General features: G+C 45.2%; 1 protein-coding gene across 1 annotated transcript in view; it reads right to left on the reverse strand.

The window, feature by feature from the left end:
• The window catches only part of LOC124622944 (atherin-like), a 64,889-nt gene extending 48,486 nt beyond the window's left edge, over positions 1-16,403 (reverse strand). Inside the window, exon 1 of the mRNA XM_047148735.1 lies at positions 16,160-16,403. Coding sequence (XP_047004691.1) covers positions 16,160-16,403 — 244 coding nt within the window. The remainder of the gene's footprint in view (positions 1-16,159) is intronic.
• Between the last annotated feature and the right edge of the window lie 5,410 nt (positions 16,404-21,813).

Raw genomic sequence — 21,813 nt, forward strand, 5'->3', positions numbered from 1 at the left:
CACGGCTTTAGAAAGCATCGCTCCTGCGAAACGCAACTCGCCCTTTTTTCAGATCATATCTTGCGAACCATGGATGAATGGTGTCAGACTGATGCCATATTCCTTGACTTCCTGAAAGCGTTTGACTCGGTGCCCCACTGCAGACTTCTAACTAAGGTACGAGCATACGGGATTGGTTCCCAAATATGTGAGTGGCTCGAAGACTTCTTCAGTAACAGAACCCAGTACGTTGTCCGCGATGGTGAGTGTTCATCGGAGGTGAGGGTATCATCTGGAGTGCCCCAGGGAAGTGTGGTAGGTCCGCTGTTGTTTTCTATCTACATAAACGATCTTTTGGATAGGGTGGATAGCAATGTGCGGCTGTTTGCTGATGATGCTGTGGTGTACGGGAAGGTGTCGTCGTTGAGTGACTGTAGGAGGATACAAGATGACTTGGACAGGATTTGTGATTGGTGTAAAGAATGGCAGGTTACTCGTAATATAGATAAATGTAAATTAATGCAGATGAATAGGAAAAAGAATCCCGTTATGTTTGAATACTCTATTAGTAGTGTAGCGCTTGACACAATCACGTCGATTAAATATTTGGGCGTAACATTGCAGATCGATATGAAGTGGGACAAGCATTTAATGGCAGTTGTGGGGAAGGCGGATAGTCGTCTTCGGTTCATTAGTAGAATTTTGGGAAGATGTGGTTCATCTATAAAGGAGACCGCTTATGAAACACTAATACGACCCATTCTTGAGTACTGCTCGAGCATTTGGGATCCCTATCAGGTCGGATTGAGGGAGGACATAGAAGCAATTCAGAGGCGGGCTGCTAGATTTGTGACTGGTAGGTTTTATCATCACGCGAGTGTTACGGAAATGCTTCAGGAATTCGGGTGGGAGTCTCTAGAGGAAAGGAGGCGTTCTTTTCATGAATCGCTACTAAGGAAATTTAGAGAACCAGCATTTGAGGCTGACTGCAGTACAATTTTACTGCCGCCAACTTGTATTTCGTGGAAAGACCACAAAGATAAGAAAGATTAGGGCTCGTACAGAGGCATATAGGCAGCCATTTTTCCCTCGTTCTGTTTGGGAGTGGAACAGGGAGAGAAGATGCTAGTAGTGGTACGAGGTACCCTCCGCCACGCACCGTATGGTGGATTGCGGAGTATGTACGTAGAAGTGGATGTAGATTTTAAATGAGAAGCCCACAGTTGTATTTGTTTTTGCGTTACAAATTATTATTAATCACTTAGATTCTTGGCAGTAACTGTTACTGTTCAAATCTAGAACCAGTTAACATGTTTGTCAACCACGTCAGACACTTTGGCGAACACTGAAAAGAATGTAGTACTTCGGGCCGGCCGAAGTGGCCGTGCGGTTAAAGGCGCTGCAGTCTGGAACCGCAGGACCGCTACGGTCGCAGGTTCGAATCCTGCCTCGGGCATGGATGTTTGCGATGTCCTTAGGTTAGTTGGGTTTAACTAGTTCTAAGTTTTAGGGGACTAATGACCTCAGCAGTTGAGTCCCATAGTGCTCAGAGCCATTTGAACCATTTGTAGTACTTCGCCTATTATTCACTCACGATACTTGCGCCATTTTACAGCCTTGACATGATATTTACAATAGTTAACATTCGTCAGTTTTGGACTCAAATCGCGACCGTGACCACACGCCATTCACTGACGCCACGCCAGCCTACCTCTCTCGCTCATCCCTCTGCGACCAGCACCACATTGCGTCTGCGCCGCTAGTATCCGTTACAGAGGTGTGTCCACCTGCCTTTCACACTCTGATCGCGTGAACACCAGGCAATGGGTTCCCAGTAGCAAAACATGCGTCTCTCACGTGGTATCTGACGAACATAGTATTTTTCTGAGTGATTCGTTTTTGCAGAATACTTTTGTGAACAAAATAGTAACCAAAGAGGCCCTGAGTCCTAGGACAAATGTAGATAATAATGTACAAATTAATAATCAAACAAATATGAATTAATAAAGATGTCAGATGACATCTGATATGTCCGAGGATATGGTCACCTTACAGTGTGATTAACATATACTGGTCAGTAATTAATGTTTGAGGAATTATGAAGCCTTGCATGAAAAACGAATGTGGGGCACATGTTTGTAAAATGCTTATTTTCAGATCAAACAGATCCTTGCTCTATCAGTGTTGATGGCATTACCTCGACAAAAAACATACAGGCCGTGTGATGTGTCTACTATGGAGTTTGTAACTGATACCGTTCAGGGCTTTTTGCCGAAAACGGCACATTTCTCGTTACATTAATTTACTGATATACATGGTGGTCCATTGATAGTGACCGGGCCAAATATCTCACGAAATAAGCATCAAACGAAAAAACTACAAAGAACGAAGCTTGTTTAGCTTGAAGGGGAAAACCAGATAGCGCTATGGTTGGCCCGCTAGATGGCGCTGCCGTAGGTCAAACGGATATCAACTGCGTTTTTTTAAATAGCAACCCCCATTTTTATTACATATTCGTGTAGTACGTAAAGAAATATGAATTTTTTAGTTGGACCACTTTTTTCGCTTTGTGATAGATGGCGCTGTAATAGTCACAAACATATGGTTCACAATTTTAGACGAACAGTTGGTAACAGGTAGGTTTTTTAAAATTGAAATACAGAACATAGGTACGTTTGAACATTTTATTTCGGTTGTTCCAATGTGATACATGTACCTTTGTAAACTTAAGTCTTCTAATCATAATGTTGAAGGTCTGAATTTAGGTAATGCAGTTGTTTTCCTTACCTTCATTTAAATCCCATAAGTAGGAATGCAGTGACGATTTTGGACCCAAACTGGCCTTTGGATTACCTACGTGTAGGGACGGGATCAAACGCAGGACATACAAAATCAAGTAGGGATATTGCAGGAGTAAGTGTTAAAATGAATAAGAAAATAGGGATATGCATAAGCTACTATGAACAGCGTAGTGAATCCATTATTGAAGCCAAGACAGACCCGAAACCACTACCCATCACAGTAGTAAAAGTTTGCATGCCAGCTGGCTTCACTGGTAATGATGAGATTGAAAGAATGTTTGGTGAGATAAAAGAAGTTATTCAGTTAGTTAGGGAGGCGAAAATTTAATTTTGGTGGGTTGGCATTCGATAGCAGCAAAAGGAAGAGAAGGATAAAAGGTAAGAGAACATGACTAGGGGGATGGGAATGAAAGGGGTAGTAGCTGGGTAGAAATCACTGAAAAGTTTCGGATGGTAAGACACACACAGACACACACACACACACTCTCACACACACACACACACACACACACACACACACACACACAGGCCGATAGACAGGGAGGGAGGGAGAGAGAGAGAGAGAGAGAGAGAGAGAGAGAGAGACACTTCAGAATGAGATCGCAAACTGTAAGAAATTTCCAGGGCAGACGTGTAATCTGACCAAAATTTATTGCTTTTGAACTGCAGATTATTAACTGAATAAACGACAAAAATGTAAGAAATTAAGGAGCTGGCATCTGGATAAAAAGAAAGAACCGGAGGATGTTAAAAGTTACAAAGGGAATATCACGCTGTAATTGACGGAAACAGGGAAAGACTTACAATAAAGGACAAATGGGTAATTTGAGAAATGATGTAGTGAAGGCAGCAGAGGGTCAAATGGCTAACAAGACCAGGCCTAGCAGAAATTCTTGGATAACACAGAAAATATTTAATCCAACTGAAAAAGGAAGAACACACAAAAATGCAGAAAATAGAGTAAGCAAAAGAGAATAACGATATCGACGGAGAATGTAAAATGGCTAAGAAATAATGGCTAGAAGATAAATACAAGGCTGCATGAGCTTACATAAGTAGGGGGAGAGGAGTGTTAGCTATACGAACTTTTGAGAGGCTTCAGAGAAAAGAGAACCAGGTGTATAAACAGCGCCGGCCGGAGTGGCCGAGCGGTTCTGGGTGCTACAGTCTGGAACCGTGCGACCGCTACGGTCGCAGGTTCGAATCCTGCCTCCGGCATGGATGTGTGTGATGTCCTTAGGTTAGTTAGGTTTAAGTAGTTCTAAGTTCTAGGGGACTGATGACCTCAGAAGTTTAGTCCCATAGTGCTCAGAGCCATTTGAACCATTTTTTTTTGTGTAAACAGCAATAGCTCAGACGGCAAGGAAGTAGTATCGTAGAAGAGAAATCTGAAATATTGAAGGAAAATATAGGAGGCCTATGTGATCCCCCTCATGAACCATGACCCTTGCCGTTGGTGGGGAGGCTTGCGTGCCTCGACGATATAGATAGCCGCACCGTAGCTGCAACCATGACGCAGGGGTATCTGTTGAGAGGCCAGACAAACGTGTGGTTCCTGAAGAGGGGCAGCAGCCTTCTCAGTAGTTGCGGGGGCGACAGTTTGGGTGATTGACTGATCTGGCGTCATAACATTAACCAAAACGGCCTTGCTGTGCTGTTACTGGGAAAGGCTGAAAGCAAGGAGAAATTACAGCCGTAATTTTTTCTGAGGGCATTGAAGCTTTGCTGTATGGTTAAGTGATGATGGGTAAAATATTCCTTTGGTAAAATAGTCCCCCATTCGGATCTCCGGGTGGGGACTTCTCAGGAGGACGTCGTTATCAGGAGAAAGAAAACTGGCGTTCTACTTATGGGAGCGTGGAATGTCAGATCCCTTAACCGGGCAGGTAGGTTAGAAAATTTAAGAAGGGAAATGGATAGGTTAAAGTTAGATAGAGTGGGAATTAGTGAAATCCGTTGGCAGGAGGAATAAGACTTCTGGTCAGGTGAATACAGGGTTATAAATACAAAATCAAATAGGGGCAATGCAGGAGTAGGTTTAATAATGAATAAAAAAATAGGAGCGTGGGTAAGCTCCTACGAACAGCATAGTGAACGCATTATCGTAGCCAAGATAGACATGATGCCCAGGCCTACCATTGTAGTACAAGTTTATATGCCAACTAGCTCCTCAGAGGATGAAGAGATTGAAGAAACGTATGATGCGATACAACAAATTATTCAGATAGTGAAGGCAGACGAAAATTTAATATATGAAGTCTTCACGGGTTGTCAGCCGAGTAGCATCGTCGTCTCGTAGCAACGTTTCGATGGAATGCGTCTCCTTCATCTTCAGGCGAAGTGTGGGGATATCGCTGCTGCTCTCATCTGTTACTTTCCCCTCTTTGTGGAAGTGTGAGGGGGAGTTTGTAGCCTTTCGGCTTTTACTCCCATGTGTGCGTGTGTGTGTGATTATATCTGTAGTTTTTTGGTGTCTGTGAAATGTGATGACTGTTCTGTTTGTGTCTGGTATTTGCCTGAGGTTGGCGAGGTGTTTGGTGTTATATGGGAAGGAGCAGGATTAGGGATTGGATATTGGGATTTTCTCTCTGACTTAATCGTCGAAGATCGTCATGGGGCGCTTGTGCTTGTCGCGGGACATGTCATACCGACCTAGGGCGTGGATGAGGGCGTTTCCTGATTTGGAAGAACCCTCATAGAAGGCCCTTGCCAGATCTTGGAAACGCTCTCTCAGGAGTGGGATTTCTCTATGGGGAATCCAAGAGGTAAATGCAATGCCCTCCTGAGGGCGCGGTTCTGCAGCCTCTGGAGTTTGTCCAGGTGCTGCTTTGCCACGTATCCCCAGACAGGGCATGGATATTCCATTACTGGCCGGATCAGGGTCTGGTACACATTTACTCTTACTGGGCAAGGAAGGGAGCTGGTTGAGTTCAGAATTGGATATAGGATGGACATTCTGGCGCAGACCTTCCAGTGGATCTCGTCTATGTGGGGTTTCCACATAAGACGAGAGTCCAAGATTACGCCAAGATACTTGGCGGTTCTGCGCCAGGGGAGTTGGGTTCCGTTTAGGTGAAGGTGGAGGGGGGGGGGGACGTTGAGGAGGTTCACGCCTTCCGAGCCTGCGGGTAATCAGCATAGCCTGCGTCTTTTCAGGGTTGATGGTGGTGCGCCAAAGACGGGCCCAGGTTTCTGTGTCGTCTAAAACCCTGTACAAGACGGGCCCAAGGACCGATCCCTTTGGCACCCCAGCACAAATACGCCATTTGGTGGAGGTGGCAGTTTCTACTTTGATGGACAAAGTTCTGTTCGTGAGATAGCTTTTGATCAGATGAACTATACTCCCGGGAAACCCTTGTGTGTACAACTTGTAGAGTAGCCCTCTATGCCATACTGAGTCAAAGGCTTTGGTACGTCGAGTAGCACTATCCCGCAGTAGCCTCTGTGGTTGAAGCCCTCTGTAGCTGCTTCAACCATTCTCATGACCTGCTGTGGGGCAGAGTGGTTCTGCTGGAACCCGAATTGGAAATCCGGCACAATTTGCTCTTGTGGTAATATGTTCTTGTATGGGTCTTAGCAGGAGGCGCTCATAGATCTTGCTGAGAGTTGGCAAGAGGCTAATCGGCCTGTAGTGCTGAGGGTCTTCCCTGGTTTGTGTATCGCGACCACTTCCGCATGTTTCCAGCAAGCTGGGAACTCGCGTGATCTCGTTAAGGACGTTCGCGAGGTGTGTGATCGCTGTGGGTGGGAGATTTTTGACTAACTGATTGGTGACACTGTCGTGTCCTGGCGCCTTTTTTGTAGGGAGGGACCTAATTACTCTTGCCACGTCCTCGGGGGCAAAAAGTATGGGTTCGTCCTCTGGGTCCTCCTCAGCATTGAGGAAGACAGCCAGTTGACGACTGACTACCTCTTCATGCTCTTCATCCTGGGGTTCAGCCGCTTGAAACTGCTTCTCGAAGGAGTCGGTGAGGGCGTTGGCCTTCCCAGCATGGCTGTAGACCAGACCCCGCTCGGCATGCAGTGGCGGCATCCTAGCGCGTCTTTTTGTGAACTGTTTGGTTCCTTGCCATAGTGTATGATCGTCTACTTTGGGAGCTGTGAGGTGGTTTTGCCATTGCTGGTTTGTGTGCTCATTGAGCGCTACCTTCAGTTCTCTCTGTAGACGATTGAGCAGCCTCCTGGTGGGCTGATTTCTGGTGATCTTCCACTCTTTTTACACTCTGTTCTTATGTCGAATTTGAGCCAAGTGTTCCGGGAGCTGTATTTGTTGCGGTGGGCCATCCCTTCGTGGAGAGGTGGCCTCTTCCGCTGCCTGCACGATGGTGCCTAAGTCTTGTAGCGCTTGTTCTACTGTTTTGGCAGTAAGTGGCGGAGCGCGAGCGATATCAGAGGCGACAGTTTCTCGGTATCGCTCCCAGTCTGTACGTTTGTAAGACGTCTGGTACCGTGGGAGTGCTACCCATTCTCCCACATCGACTTCTAGGATCACTGGGTTGTGGTCGGAGGACTTTCTGTTGATTGTTCTTCCGATCACAAATCCTGCGATCCTCCTAGTGAGAGCTATGTCTAACACGTCAGGCCTGCCTCCATTTTTTGAAAAATGTGTGGGCTCGACCGGACCCCACGTTTCGAAGTGGTGGATGCGCCCTAGTTGTTGCAATTTGGCGCCTGCTCTGGAGGTTGCTCTAGAATTCCAATCAGGGTGTTTGGCATTGAAGTCGCCCCCTGTTATGAGTTTGCCTTCAGTTTGCCCTAGAGCAGCTATGTCTCCCTCATCTATCTAGTCTTGTGGGGGTCGGTAAATTGCAACAATTGTTAGGGGTCCGGTGGTAGTGGTTACTTCCAATGCCACTGCTTCGATTTTGTTGGTAAGAATACTTGGTGGTGAGAGATCCCTCTTTTTATGTATATGGCCACTCCTCCGCCTTGGGTTGGCCTGTCTTTACGGTAGCTAACATAGTTGGGAACTGTCGCTTTTATTCCCAGTTTTAGGCGGTTTCCTCCATCATGCATATGTCGATGGAGAACTCCTTCATGTGTTCTCTCAACTCGACCTCTTGATTAACAATGCCGTCTGCGTTGAAGGCGCACATTGTCAAGCCTTGGGTGTTTGGTCGTCTATCCATGATGGGGTTTTGAAACTACTGAGGAAGTCGCAGAGGGCAGCGACTGCTGGACTGCTGCCTGAGGGGCAACGATGATCTGTGTGTTCTGCCTCTGGGCCTCCCTGAATTCCTTCATCATATCCATGACGAGGTTCATGGACTGCACCATAATGCCTAACACCTGACCCGAGGGTGTGGGCTGTGTGTGGGGTTCCCTAGAGCTTTCTCTGTCATGGTGGACCTGGTCGTTGTTGGTATGTGTTTCCCTGTGTTGTTCTTGTGATGGTGTCTGGTGTTGTGGTGATGGGGCTACGTTTCCATGTCTTCTCGAAGGAGAAACCACTTCCGCTTTGTGTGTCCAGTCTTGGTTTTACCCAGGCCTTGTCTGTGTGTGTTGTGTTTTGTTTCCTTGTGTGACTGGTTAGGTTGGTGGTGTTTTGTTCGTGTGCATGGGGGGGGGGGGAGGGGGGGCGGCCTTGGCGCCCTTTGCCTGCTGTGAGTGTCTTTTGTGAGCCTCAAAACCTTGGTAACCCACTGTGTGGTTTTTACCACACAGCGCGCACCTTATTTGTGGGTCCGTGTGTTTTAGTGTGCATGTTGTGTCATGGGCGTCGCCGCATTTTCTGCGCCTTACTGCCATGGTGCAATGTGCTGCAATATGATTTAAGGCCCTGGCACCTGAAGCACTGCACCATCTTGTTTTTTGCAGTGCAGTGGTTCAGTGGTCACAGGGACAGCCAGGATCATCTTTATTTCCCCCTTGTTTTGCGTGATATCTGGCAGCGTGACCTGATATAGTGGCCATTTGCTCCCTATGTTGCCCATCTGCTGGACCGCCTTGACAACATACCCCCGAGCAGTCAAGTCTGTTTTGATTGCCTGGGGGGACAGTCGCCTCGGGAGGTCTCGGATCACAATGTTTTTGTTTCGTGTCTTTGATGTGGTGAATGTGTAGTGGTGTATGCTTTTGTTGGTAAGAAGTGTTTTGATTGTGGTGTAGGCCGGCCTGAGTGGCCGTGCGGTTCTAGGCGCTACAGTCTGGAGCCGAGCGACCGCTACGGTCGCAGGTTCGAATCTTGCCTCGGGAATGGATGTGTGTGATGTCCTTAGGTTAGTTAGGTTTAATTAGCTCTAAGTTCTAGGCGACTGATGACCTTAGAAGTTAAGTCGCATAGTGCTCAGAGCCATTTGAACCATTTTTTTGTGGTGTAGTGTTCAAAAGTTCAAGAGTCGGGATATCGTCGGTCGCGGGCCGCTCTCCGCTTCCCGTGGCCGGCCAATCACGCGCCCGCGGAATCGCCCGATGCGTCTGGATCGGCCGGTGGTGGGAGGGACGCGTGCGCGGGGTTCGAGTCCCGGCGTCCGTCTCTGTCTGCTCCGTCCGCGGCCCTTGGTGGAACGGAACGTTCTTCTCTGATTTTCCTGATTGCAGGCTCCCAGGCTGTGCAGAGATGGTAGCCACTGTCGCGGTTGATTAGGTTGTCGTGTAACCGTATTTCTATGGTTGGAATCTTTCGTGAAAGTAAATGGATAGCTATAGAACTTTAAATTGTTGACTTTGATCGTGTAAAGCCTAATTTACACGACGACACTAGGTTGCAGGCAACTATGTTACTGGCCACTGCGCATGCGCGCCGCGCCTTTGCACAACTCGTTGGTGAAACTAAACACTTTCGGCGTGTTCCAACTTTGGCGACACTAGTTGCATGAGTTTTGAGGTTATGTGTGTTCGAAGAGTGTAGACAAACTGAGATATGAATTGGGGAACGGAGAATAATGTTCGCTTTTTGGACATCTATGCTTTGCCGATTACAAAAATAAGTAACATATTTCTGCTCCTGAGACCGTCATGTGCGATCAGAACACAGATTGTTTGACAGTATCTGAGCTGCAGGGAAAAACTTATAGGGTTAGGAGCACATGTACAACTGAATCAAGAAAAATTCAAGCGAGTATTTCTAGATGTGGCAATGCTCTCATCTACAAGACTAAAATCTCATCGTTAGAGTTGGCCGACTCTTTGTTAAGGGGGGTAGGACGTCAAACGGGCCGTCTTGGAGCAGGAGAGACACCACAGGACTTTTTAATTTCCACTGTCTATACTTTTACGAATAAATTCATAAAACTTTGTCAGCATGACCAGGAAGGATTCAGGATTCACAATCATAGCAGTGGAAGTTCAAAAAAATAACAAAATAATTTTTTTTACATGTGAAAGTTCATTTTTTCACTTCTATTGGATGCGTTTGTTGCTATAGGTACACGTTTCTCCATAAGTAAGAGAGATTCTTCGATGAATTTTGCACAGCATACAAACCATACTTACAGGTCTATGAAACTCTACAAATTATTTAATTTATGAAAAAATGAACGTGCTGTTACATTTTAAACTTCATGTTTAGAAAAAACTCAAATTTTATCGTTAATTATCTCAATTTCTACCACAGTTTTCAATATATTTGGAAAATTCTAGTGTTTCATACACCTCTAATTATGGTTTGTATGCTATGCAAAATTCATCGAAGAATCTCCCTTACTTATGAAGAAAAGTGTACCTATAGCAACAAATGCAGCCAATGCTAAGTGAAAAAAGGTCAAATTTCAAATGTAAAAAAAAGATTATTTTCTTATATTTTTGAACTTCCACTGCTATGAGTGTAAATCCTGAATCATTTCTGACCGCTTTGACAAAGTTTTATGAATTTATTCGTAAAAGTATAGACAGTGGAAATTAAAATGTCCTCTGGTGCCTCTCCTGCTCCAAGTCGACCCGTTTGACCTCCTACCCCCCTTAAGGAACATTGTTGACAGGAGGGGAGGATACACAAATCAAGAAGCTGCATTCTTTATTCAATACTTATCTATTTAAAACGTCCCAGCGGTGATCCCCATTCACATATGTTAAGAGTTTTGAAATATTGTCACAGCACAGATCTATCTGCAAGAGAGTAGTTTTCAAATCATTCTCTTCTTAATGCACCCTGCTTCGAATAATTATTGCTGTTAATGTTAATAATTATTGGTGTTAATGAAAAAGTGTCATCACCAACCAAAAACCGCATCTTATAATGTGCCGAGTTTTCTCGATTGTAATGCACGCAGTATGATATGTAATTTCAGTTCTGGCATCAGTGCTTCGTGCATTACAGTATCTTCACTCCTTATCGCATAATGAACTCTATTTAGAAGAAACGTGAACAGTTCTGGTGACATTCTAAGATAACTGAAAGAACTTCTCGGGTGTTCCATTATAAATTATTTCAGCAAGGATGCTGTGCAGCCGAGGTGACATATGTTCTTCATACATTCACGAATCGAAACATGTTTCTTTTTTTTTTTTTCTTATGCAGCGATTCCACGCAACAAGCTTTAACTCCATCACAACTCGTGCGGCGTGCAGCTGCCAAAACTTTCATTTCAGACGCGACTCAGAGACCCTCAAAACGACGAAACTGTAGTGTATATTGGTGGCACCGTGTCTACAGTCAAATATGAAACCATTTGCGTGCAACTCATTCCACCCAACGAGTGGCGCAGCCCAATGTCGTCGTGTAAATTAGGCTTAAGAAGTGTAACGCTGTCTCGCTGGTGAAAGAGAGGGTGGCGACTGTTAGTTTTACGTGTGTAGCAACGCAGAGAATCAATTCGGATCCGTCAGTAAACTATGCCGCAGAAATCTGCAGAGCAGTACGTCGCTTAATTGGTGTGGCGCGTCACACGGCGCCAAAATGTAAGGGTTCTGCCTGCGGCTGCGAGCGTGTTTTCGCGTGACGTCACGGACGCTTCGATGACTGACGAAAGGAACTTTTCACCGTTTATGGCATTTGTTGGTTTAGAGGAAGCTTTCGACACTGCAAACTGGAATACAATCTCTGAAATTCTGAATATGGCTGGGTGAAAGGATGCAAAAGGTTTGTACAACACGTTCAGAAACCACACTGATATTACAAGTCCAATTATATGAAAGGGGCGCTGCTGCTACGGTTGCAGGTTCGAATCCTGCCTCGGGCATGGATGTATGAGATGTAGATGTCCTTAGGTTAGTTAGGTTTAAGTTGTTCTAATTCTGGGGGAGTGATGACCTCAAATAAAACTGTAGGTTCCCTTTCCCCGGTTGGATAACTGGGATAGGTTAGGGACTTTCACGACCCCCCCTGAGGCTCACGAAATTATTGTTGTTATAGCAAAAAAATTGTAGTTACCGCAGAAGCTGTTTATGTATAAGTAGAATCGAAGACAACCTTGTAGTTCTACACAGAATCTGGGAAAGGCGAAAAATGAGTATCAGGGAAGAAACGGAACTTTTCATTCATAAAACAAAATATGTAGATAGTATTCTTACTGATATAGCCGAATTCAAAAACTGAAAATTCTTCAGTAGCCTAAAGTCGGTTCTAATGCAACAGACTTAAGCCATGCCGATGTAAATCAAACGACTACCAGACTGAAGTATCGTGAATATCGCTGTAAAATGCGATAATCGATACTCATCCACACGCTGCGGGACCGTATATTGTATTAAGTATACAGTGTTTACATGTGCGTAGAAAAATTTGAGCAGTCAATTACGCCAAAAAACAGTGACGGAATAAATAGTGCAGTAGTTTAATGTTACACTGTAGCTCCACCAGTATAGCAAAGATGAAAAACGAAGCCTTGGGACGCCAAAATCGCAATTCAACAACAGTCAAATAAAAAAGTGCATCACACTTTCGCAACGGAATAACCGATGCAATGTTCCCTCATCTCATACAGGCTGTGCTGTTAATCACAATGAAACACGAGACACATCTCCATACCAACACAAGACATCACTGGACATCATTTTCTGGTCAACCACTGCCCGCCCCACCCACCTCCAAATATCGCAACAGACACTCCTGCAGCAAACAGTAAACGAAAAATTCTTTGTTAATTTAGTTTAAGACAGTTTATTTTTAAGTAACAGTTTTCTGTGTGTATAGATGTCTAAAGATGAGCAGAACATGCTCGAAACGTGTTGCAGTACTTTAAATTAAACATAAAACAAATAAATGTGATTGGTAGCAGGAAAAACAAATAAGTAACATTTCTTGGTGAATGAGATTTTCACTCTGCAGCTGAGTGTGCGCTGTTATGAAACTTTCCTGGCAAATTAAAATTGCGTACAATACCGAGAGTCGAACTCGGGATCTTTGCCTTTCACGGGCAAGTGCTCTACAAACTAAGCTACCCAAGCACGACTCACACAGTTTTAATGTGACAGGAAAGTTTCATAACATCGCACACTCCACCGCAGAGTGAAAATCTCATTCTGGAAACATCCCCCAGACTGTGGCTAAGCCATGTCTCTGCAATATCCTTTCTTCCAGGAGTGCTAGTTCCACAAGATTCGCAGTGAGCTTCTGTGAAGTTTGGAAAGTAGGAAACGAGGTACTGGCGGAAGTAAAGCTGTGCGGACGGCGTCTGAGTTGTGCCTGGGTACCTTAGATGGTAGAGCACTTACCTGCGAAAGGCAAAGGTCCCGAGTTCGAGTCTCCGTCCGGCACACAGTTTTAATCTGCCAGGAAAGTTTCAGCATTTCTTGCTTTTTACTCATGTCAAACTGAAGCGTTGTAATATGTTTTTCCTGTGGATGCATGATCTTACTGTCAACAAATACCTTTGCAGATAACTGTCTTTTTACAGCTAGATGACTATGGTCAGTTCACAACAAAATATAAAATTAATATTATTGTGGAACACAAATAATATGTGTTTCTCTTTTTAATATGTCTAAGTTCCTCCAAGTACCTGCGGTGTAATCTATAAACGTAAATTACGACAACCTACATAGCAATATTTTACCACAGTAAAGAAGCCACAGGAAAAACCTTGCCACGTGGCCTGTTATAAATAATTTTACGATAACAGAAGATGGTGTGAAAATATAAACCTATAATAAATAATTACACAGAGTTGTTGGACCTCCTTCTTCCCGGGCGTAGTGCAGCAGCTCAACGTGGAATGCAGTCAACAAGTCGATGGGAGTCCCCTACAGAAATGCTGAGCAATGCTGCACCTATAGGCATCCCTTGTTGCGAAAGAGTTGTCGGCGCAGGATTTTGTGCACGAACTGTCCTCTCAGTTGTGTCCCACGAATGTTCGATAGCATTCATGTTGGGCGACCTGGGTAGCCAAATCATTCGCTCGAATTGTCCAGAATGTTCTTGAAACCAATCACGAACAGTCGTGGCCCGGTGATATGATTCATTATCATCCATCAAAATTCAATCATTTTTTGGTAACATGAAGTCCATGAATGGCTGCAAATGGAGTCAATTGGTTGAGATGGAAAGAAGGATCAAGTCCAGTCCATGTAAACACAGCCCACACCATTATGGAGCCAGCATTAGCTTGTACAGTGCCTTGTTAACTATCTTGGTTCCGTGGTTTCTTGGGATATGCGCCACACTCGAACTTTGCCATCAACTTTTAGTAACTGAAATCGGGCCTCATCTGACCAGCCCACCGTTTTCCAGTCATCTAGGGTTCAACTGATGTGGTCACGAGTCCAGAAAAGACCCTGCACGTAAGGTCATGCTTTTAGCAAAATGGCTCTGGGCACTATGGGATTTAACATCTATGGTCATCAGTCCCCTAGAACTTGGAACTAACTAACCTAAGGACATCACACAACACCCTGCCATCACGAGGCAGAGAAAATCCCTGACCCCGCCGGGAATCGAACCAGGGAACTCGGGCGTGGTCAGGTGAAGGCTGTCGGCCTCTGCGGTGTCCGTGATGAGAGATAATGCCTGAAATTTGGTATTCTTGCACACTCTTGACACTGTGTATGTCGGAATATCGAATTCCGTAACGATTTCCGAAATTGAATGGTACGTAGCTCCAATGACCACTCCGCGTCCTAAGTTAATACCCGCCTTGCTGCCTAATGGCGCCGGAAACCTTTTCAGGCGAATCACCTGAGAGCAAATGACAGGCCCGCCAATGCAGTGTCCTTTTGTACCTTGTGTACACCACCGCCATCTGTGTATTTAAACAAGAGCTCTCAGTGATTTTTAAATATGATTTTTGCTGCCAAAACTTCCCATGCAACTTTTTTTGGTTTGTGCTACGAGCTGCGTGTATCTCGAGATGTATTAAAAAACTAAAAACCCGCCTCGATTGCGAAAAAAGCACTTAATTTTAAGTGTTAACCCAGGTTTCGGCGTAGATAACTAGACCTTCTTCAGAACAACAATAAAACCCACAAGTGCCTAAGAAGACCTCTGTCAATGATTAAAAGAACATCATAGCTATACATTTATAAACGAAGAAGAAAAGGAAAACACAAACAGTACATATGTACAAAGTCAAAATCACTACTTAACTTAATGGTGTACGCTCCACCTCACACCGGCCTATGTTCGATGGGCCATGACCCTCTATAAACTGCAACTACGAATGGTCGCTCACTTGCAAGACTGACCCTCATACTATGCACATGCGCAAGACAAGGTAAGTTACTTGAATGCGCATGCGCATACGAATACGAGAAAGCTTATACATTGATCGAGGCTAAATAGCCCACATATTCCCAACCGTGGATCAACGTATATCAAAAAATGAAATGGATAGAACAAGAGACGAGCTAAATATGAGATGAAACCTAAAAATAACCGCACACGGTTGCTTATGCTAGTAAAGAAGCATACATATGAAGCTACCTATAACAACAGGAGGAACTCTTTTAAAAACTATACCTAAAACCAGTAGTTAGCCTGGGGGGGGGGGGGGTTATGGGACGTAATCTAAAGACGTCGTGGTAATAAAGATATAGGGATAAAACGTGAGGTGTTCAACGGGCTAAAATCACCTTCATCGTAAAAGGAAAATGTGGATAAAATGAAAGAAGATGAACAGCTTGACCAACGGCGCTCGCCAATCAGCGCGCGCATATGATAATCCCCAGATCATCAGATTTACAAGTGTGAAGAACAAAGTAAAGGCGCGAAACCTTCAAAAAATTTTCTACTTCTTAGTAGGAGTTGGTCATTGAGGATAGCATGTTGTAGATGCTTAAATATCTGCATTTCTTCCAAAACATCCAGTTTTAAGCTCTTAACCTCGGCATGAAGTAACTCGATACTAACTGGAGGGCTCGGTGCATGAGCCGTTTGCACAAGGTGTTCCGCATAAGTAGAGCCCTTAGTACCGTCACCGCTTCTAGTAGGAATATGCTCTTTATACCTGAGACCCAGAGCTCGCCCCGTTTGCCCGATGTTAATATATTAACCAACGATTGCTGACGCGCTGCGATGTTGAAGGTTCTTATATCTCGAGATGCCTGCTGTCTGCTCGAACCAGGACGCTCACACAAGTTCATGTTGCTGCTGAGACGCCACACCCCTTCCGCGGCGCAGCGTCGCGAACCGGCCGGCTGTTTGTTTTGTGGCGACATTCCTGGGCGGCAGGCGGGGCTCTGGCGGCAGGTGACAGGACGGCCGCTGCCAGCGCTCACAAAACAAAGAAGCGGCGGCCGCGTGGGCGGCATCTCGGCGTCTAGCGGCCGGAACCGGTCCGGCCCCTGTAACACAATACGGGATTCCGGGCAGGCGCGCCATCAAAGGCCGCCGACACCCATCTCGCTGCGCCCAGATCCCAGCCGCTGCACTGGCCGGCTGCGGGCACGGATCGCTCTGCTCCTCACTGCAGCACTCCCAGCCTAATCACGAGTTACCACCATTCGCGCACACGTCGTGGCAGGCGTTCTCTGGGCGGCTGCAGACCCATGGAATTTTACTAAATGCGTTTGTAGGTTTACGTATATCACCGTCGTTATCAACTAACACACTAAAATACCTTGGACTAAACTCTGACAGACAACTAACGAGTAAACATCACCTACTACCCATACAGCAGAAAGTCCACTATTGACTAAAACTACTAACTGGTGGGACTTGGGGACTGCAGCCTTCTACAGTTCTCTACACCAATAGATCCTTTATCTGATCCATCCTTTGCTGTGCGAATGTTGCGGGGGCCTCTATCCCACCCAAGTTCTATCAGTCCTTCCAGATCCTGGAACTCCATGCACTCCGTCTCACTTTATCAACTCTTCAAATTCCTTCCTCTCCTCAATCACATTGAACACCTCCGTACAATCTACATAATACGCAAATTCGACTCCAATAATCCTATCGTTTTCCCTCTACTTTCCAATACTCATATGCTGTCGCGCCATTACCAACAGATTCCAGCAAACCTACACCAACACAACCTTCACAAATTCCCCCACAGAAATTTCAACTATCTCAGCCTCCCATGTCATGAACTCTACCCCTAAGGTTTCCCATCCTACTGGCTATAGGTCCATCCCACCCATTCCCCCCCCCCCCCCCCATCTGGGCTTTTTGTCCCTCCCCTCTTCACATTTCTCTAACCCCTTAACCCCCCTATTTTCCCTCATGTGCCTTTCTTCCCCCCCCCCTTTCCCCAACAACTATTAGTGTCACCAGTTCCCCCCCTCTGCTTCACCCCTTCTTCTGTCCCAACAGACATTCCTACTCATCACTGCTACGCACCAGTCACCCATTCTTATACCACCACATCCCTACCCTCCTCACTGGCCAACCTTTCTTCCATCAACGACAGACTCCCAATCCCAGGAGAGGTCCTTCTGCTTCTTAGTGGTAGAAAAGTACTTCTTTTAAATAGCAGTACTTCGGCTTCAAGTTTTAAGTGTTCTTAAATGTGCGCTTATTTAGTTTTGTTTTACCTTTAACATTTACTGTTTTTAACTACCGGTACAAGATGTCATACTCGCCTATATCTAAATATTACCTTCTTGTTTTTCGCCTCAGAAAGGTTTTAAATTTAAATATCTCCCCTATTTGTTTCTTTTCCATTTCTTTTAATTTTTACTGTGCAGCTGGGCCCGGTGGAGGTTCTAGTCCTCCCTCGGGCATGGGTGTGTGTGTTTCTCTTTAGGATAATTTAGGTTAAGGAGTGTGTAAGCTTAGGGACTGATGACCTTAGCAGTTAAGTCCCATAAGATTTCACACACATTTGAACACTTTTTTTTTTAATTTTTAGTGTCACCTGGCTGAACAGCGGGTTGCCTTTACCACCGATAGACAGCCCCCCCCCCCTCCTGCCCTGTGGAGTGTGGGGAAGTGAAATAACGACAAGTAAAAAGATCATCATCATCTTCATCTTTAACAGTTTCCAGCTCCAGGCTGGGTTTGTTTGGAACATAAGCCTCGCCACCTGGTCCGGTTTTCCCACTGTCTTTCTGTGTTCACACTTTTCCAGCGTTCTCTCCTTCTTTCAACAGACTCCTCCACACCTTTCAGCCGCCTTTCCTTGGTTTTCCCCTTGGTAGTTTCTTTCTCATCTTCAATTATGTAATACTTGGGGGTCCTATTGTTTTCCATTCTCCTTAAGTTCCCACACCATTGGTGTTTTTATGCTGCTCTGCAAGAGTTTCTCTTTCTCTATGTCCCTCACTCTGTCATTCCTCATCCTATATCTCCTTGTTACTCCTATCCTACTACTGAGAAACTTTTCACATACTTGTAGTCTGCTTACATCTGTTTTCTTCATTACCGGTGTTTCAGATGCAAAGGTCTGTATTAGGATGTAGTAACTTCCATATATCATTTATTTGCTTTTTTTGTGGGACGTCTTTATTCCAACCAGTCTCCTAACACTTTACAGGAATGCTTCCGCCTTCCTGCCACGTTCACTGATCTCTTTCTCATTTCTTCCATTTTCCTCTATCACATTTCTCGAGTGCTGAAGACTTTCCACCTTCTTCAGTTGTAAATCTCCAAACCTTACTCCATTATACTGTCTACCTTTCTTTCTAGTTGCAACCAGGATTTCTCATTTGCTTACATTAAGTTTCATTCTATATTGTCTCACTGTTTCTTCCCAAGCATCCAGCTGTTCCTGACTCTCCTCCCTCCTGTTCCCCGATCTTCGAGACATCCACGAACATCATTGCTTCCATCTTGTCTTCTCCAGTTGTTTCTGCCAACTTAGTCATTACCCAATATCACAACGAAATCAGGGGTGACAACGCAATGCCTTGTTTGACACTACCTGTTTACTCAAACCAATCTCTCCTTTATTTCCCACTTTCACACAACTCAGACTTCCACAATACATCTCCTCCACTCAGCTTATTGTTTACATATATAAATTTCCTAATCTCTCAGCCAGCTTTCCTAGAATAAAGTAGCATGAAATCTAAGAATCTCGAAACTGGCAAGGGTACTTACATATTGTAAAGGCTAATGAGTTTTCGATACTATTTCCAGAGATTTGTCAGCAACAGTGTAGCTATAAAGTAGTGGATTTCTTTTCCTATGTATGCACAATTTATTACATCTATCTACGTCCAAGGTCCACTGCCAGAGCCTGCGCCGTTCATCAATTCTCTGGAGCTCATTCTGCAAATTTTACTATCTTCTGGCGTTGCTACTTTGTTACAGACAAAGCCTTAAAGAGCATCCGACCTTTTCTACTAGATAATTTATATAAATACTGTAAACACTGACAGTCCTATCACACTTCCTTGGGGTACTCCAGAAATTATCTTTACACCTGCCGTTTCGTTCCGTTAAGTGCGATGTGTTGAGTTCTTTCTACAAGGAAGTCTTGAATCCAGTCACAAATCTTCTCCGATACTCGATAAGCTCGTGTTTGTTTCATTAAACGGCAGTGCGGGACGTTGTCAGATGCCTTCCTGAAGTCACAGAACACGGCATCAATCTGAGCGCCGTTGTCTACGGTACCGTGGATCTCATGAAGGAACAACGGGGGGTGAGGTCCATGTTGATTTTTACAGGGGACATTTTCATTCTCCATAAACGTCATAATTCTTGAGCATAGAACATGTTCAAAAATTCTACAACAGATTGACGTCGACGATGTAGGTCTGTAATTGTGCCATCTGTCCTATGGCCATTCTTAAAAACGGGAATGACCTGCGCTTTCTTCCAGTTGCTAGGTGCCCCTCGTTGAACAAGCGATCTACGATAAATTGCTGCTAGATGGGGAGCAAGTTCTTTCGCGTAATCTTCGTAGAACCTCTTAGATTTGTCATACAGTCCTGACGCTTTTCCAATACTAAGCGATTGCAGTTGTTTTTTCCTCAATATTTGCCACTTCGACGTTCGTACGACGATTGGAAGGAGGTACCATGTTACAACCTTCCGCGGTGAAACCATTTCGGTAGACCGCTTTCAGTATTTTCTATACATTGTTCTTAGTTTCCGGTTTCAAGGCTAACACATTCTTCAAATAAGAATCGATATATGTTTTGTAGCGTAGCCGTTGTGGTCTAACGCCCTGGAGTTTGGCTATGGAGATCGCGGGTTGAATTCCGGCTAGCAGCGGGGATTTTTCTCCTTTCAGTCTCTCCAGGATGACCCCAGGTCCTCTGAGCCTGTTACCAAGCTGGTTACCGGGGTTTTCTGTCCGGGCTTCGGGCGGGTGCTCACCACCCTCCTCTACTAGTGCTGCGGAGGAGGAAAGGCTGCACTCTGCCTGCATTCAGGCCAGAAGCCCTTTCACGGGTTGAGCGCCACACACTTTACCGCTGTCTTTTACCTTTGTTTTAGATCGAAAATTCTGTATCTACATCTACATATATACCCCGCTAGCCACCAAGCGGTGTGTGGTGGAAGGCACAATTTTCGCCAAAGTCATATTTCACCCCCTCTGTTCCACTTGCGGATCGCGCGAGGGAAAAACGCCTGAATACGAGCTCTAATTTCCCTTATCTTTGAATGGTGATCATTTGCGATTTGAAAGTTGGTGGTAATAACATATGCTCTACATCCTCGGTGAAGATCGGATTTCGGAATTTAGTGAGCAGCCCATTCCGCTTAACGCGACGTCTATCTGCAAGTGTGACCCACTTCAAACTTTCTATGAGATTTGTAACGCTCTCGCGATGGCTAAATGTACCAGCCACGAATCTTGCTGCTCTTCTTTGGACCTTCTCAAAGTCTTGAATCAGACCCAACTGGTAAGGGTCCCATACAGACGAACAATACTCTAATACTGGACGAACTAACGTATTGTAAGCAATTTCCTTTGTTGAAGGACTGCATCGTTTCGGGATTCTACCAATAAACCGCAATCTAGAATTCGCCTTGCCCGTTACTTGTGTAATCTGATCATTCCATGTGAGATCATTTCGAATAGTCACACCCAGATACATGACCGATGTTGTTCGCAGCTCGTGGTCGTGCGGTAGCGTTCTCGCTTCTCGCTTCCCGCGCCCGGGTTCCCGGGTTCGATTCCCGGCGGGGTCAAGGATTTTCTCTGCCTCGTGATGACTGGGTGTTGTGTGATGTCCTTAGGTTAGTTAGCTTTAAGTAGTTCTAAGTTCTAGGGGACTGATGACGATAGCTGTCAAGTCCCATAGTGCTCAGAGCCATTTGAACCATTTTTCACCTATGTTACCGCTTCCAAAGACTAGACATTTATTTTGTACTCGTACATTAATGAGGATTTTCGTCTTGTTATACGCAGTAGGTTACACTTACTAATATTGAGAGATAACTGCCAATCATTACACCACGCATTTATTTTCTGCAATTATGGCATCAACCTGGGAGCCGGTATCTAGAGCCTGTTGTATATCATGCAGAAAGAGGGCCAGCTGTGTCTCGAATGACCGCTGTTTCCTAAAACCGTGCTGGTTTCTGCAGATGAGCTCAGAGTCGAAGAAATATCGATAATTTACATTCAGTACATCGCAGCAGCGACGCCACTCGGACGGAAAGAGAACTTTGGTCCCTCTACGTTAGTATAACTGGGCACGCAGCTAGCGGCACGGTCCACGGCAAGGTGCCGGGCACCTACGGAGCGTGCGGTCTGTCGGCGGCACACTCCACGGTGACAAATAGCGCAGCGCGGCAGAGGGCGCCAGCTCTGGGACCCCAGGC

This window comes from Schistocerca americana, chromosome 7 (genome assembly GCF_021461395.2).
Source record: "Schistocerca americana isolate TAMUIC-IGC-003095 chromosome 7, iqSchAmer2.1, whole genome shotgun sequence".
In the NCBI taxonomy this organism is placed as follows: domain Eukaryota; kingdom Metazoa; phylum Arthropoda; class Insecta; order Orthoptera; family Acrididae; genus Schistocerca; species Schistocerca americana.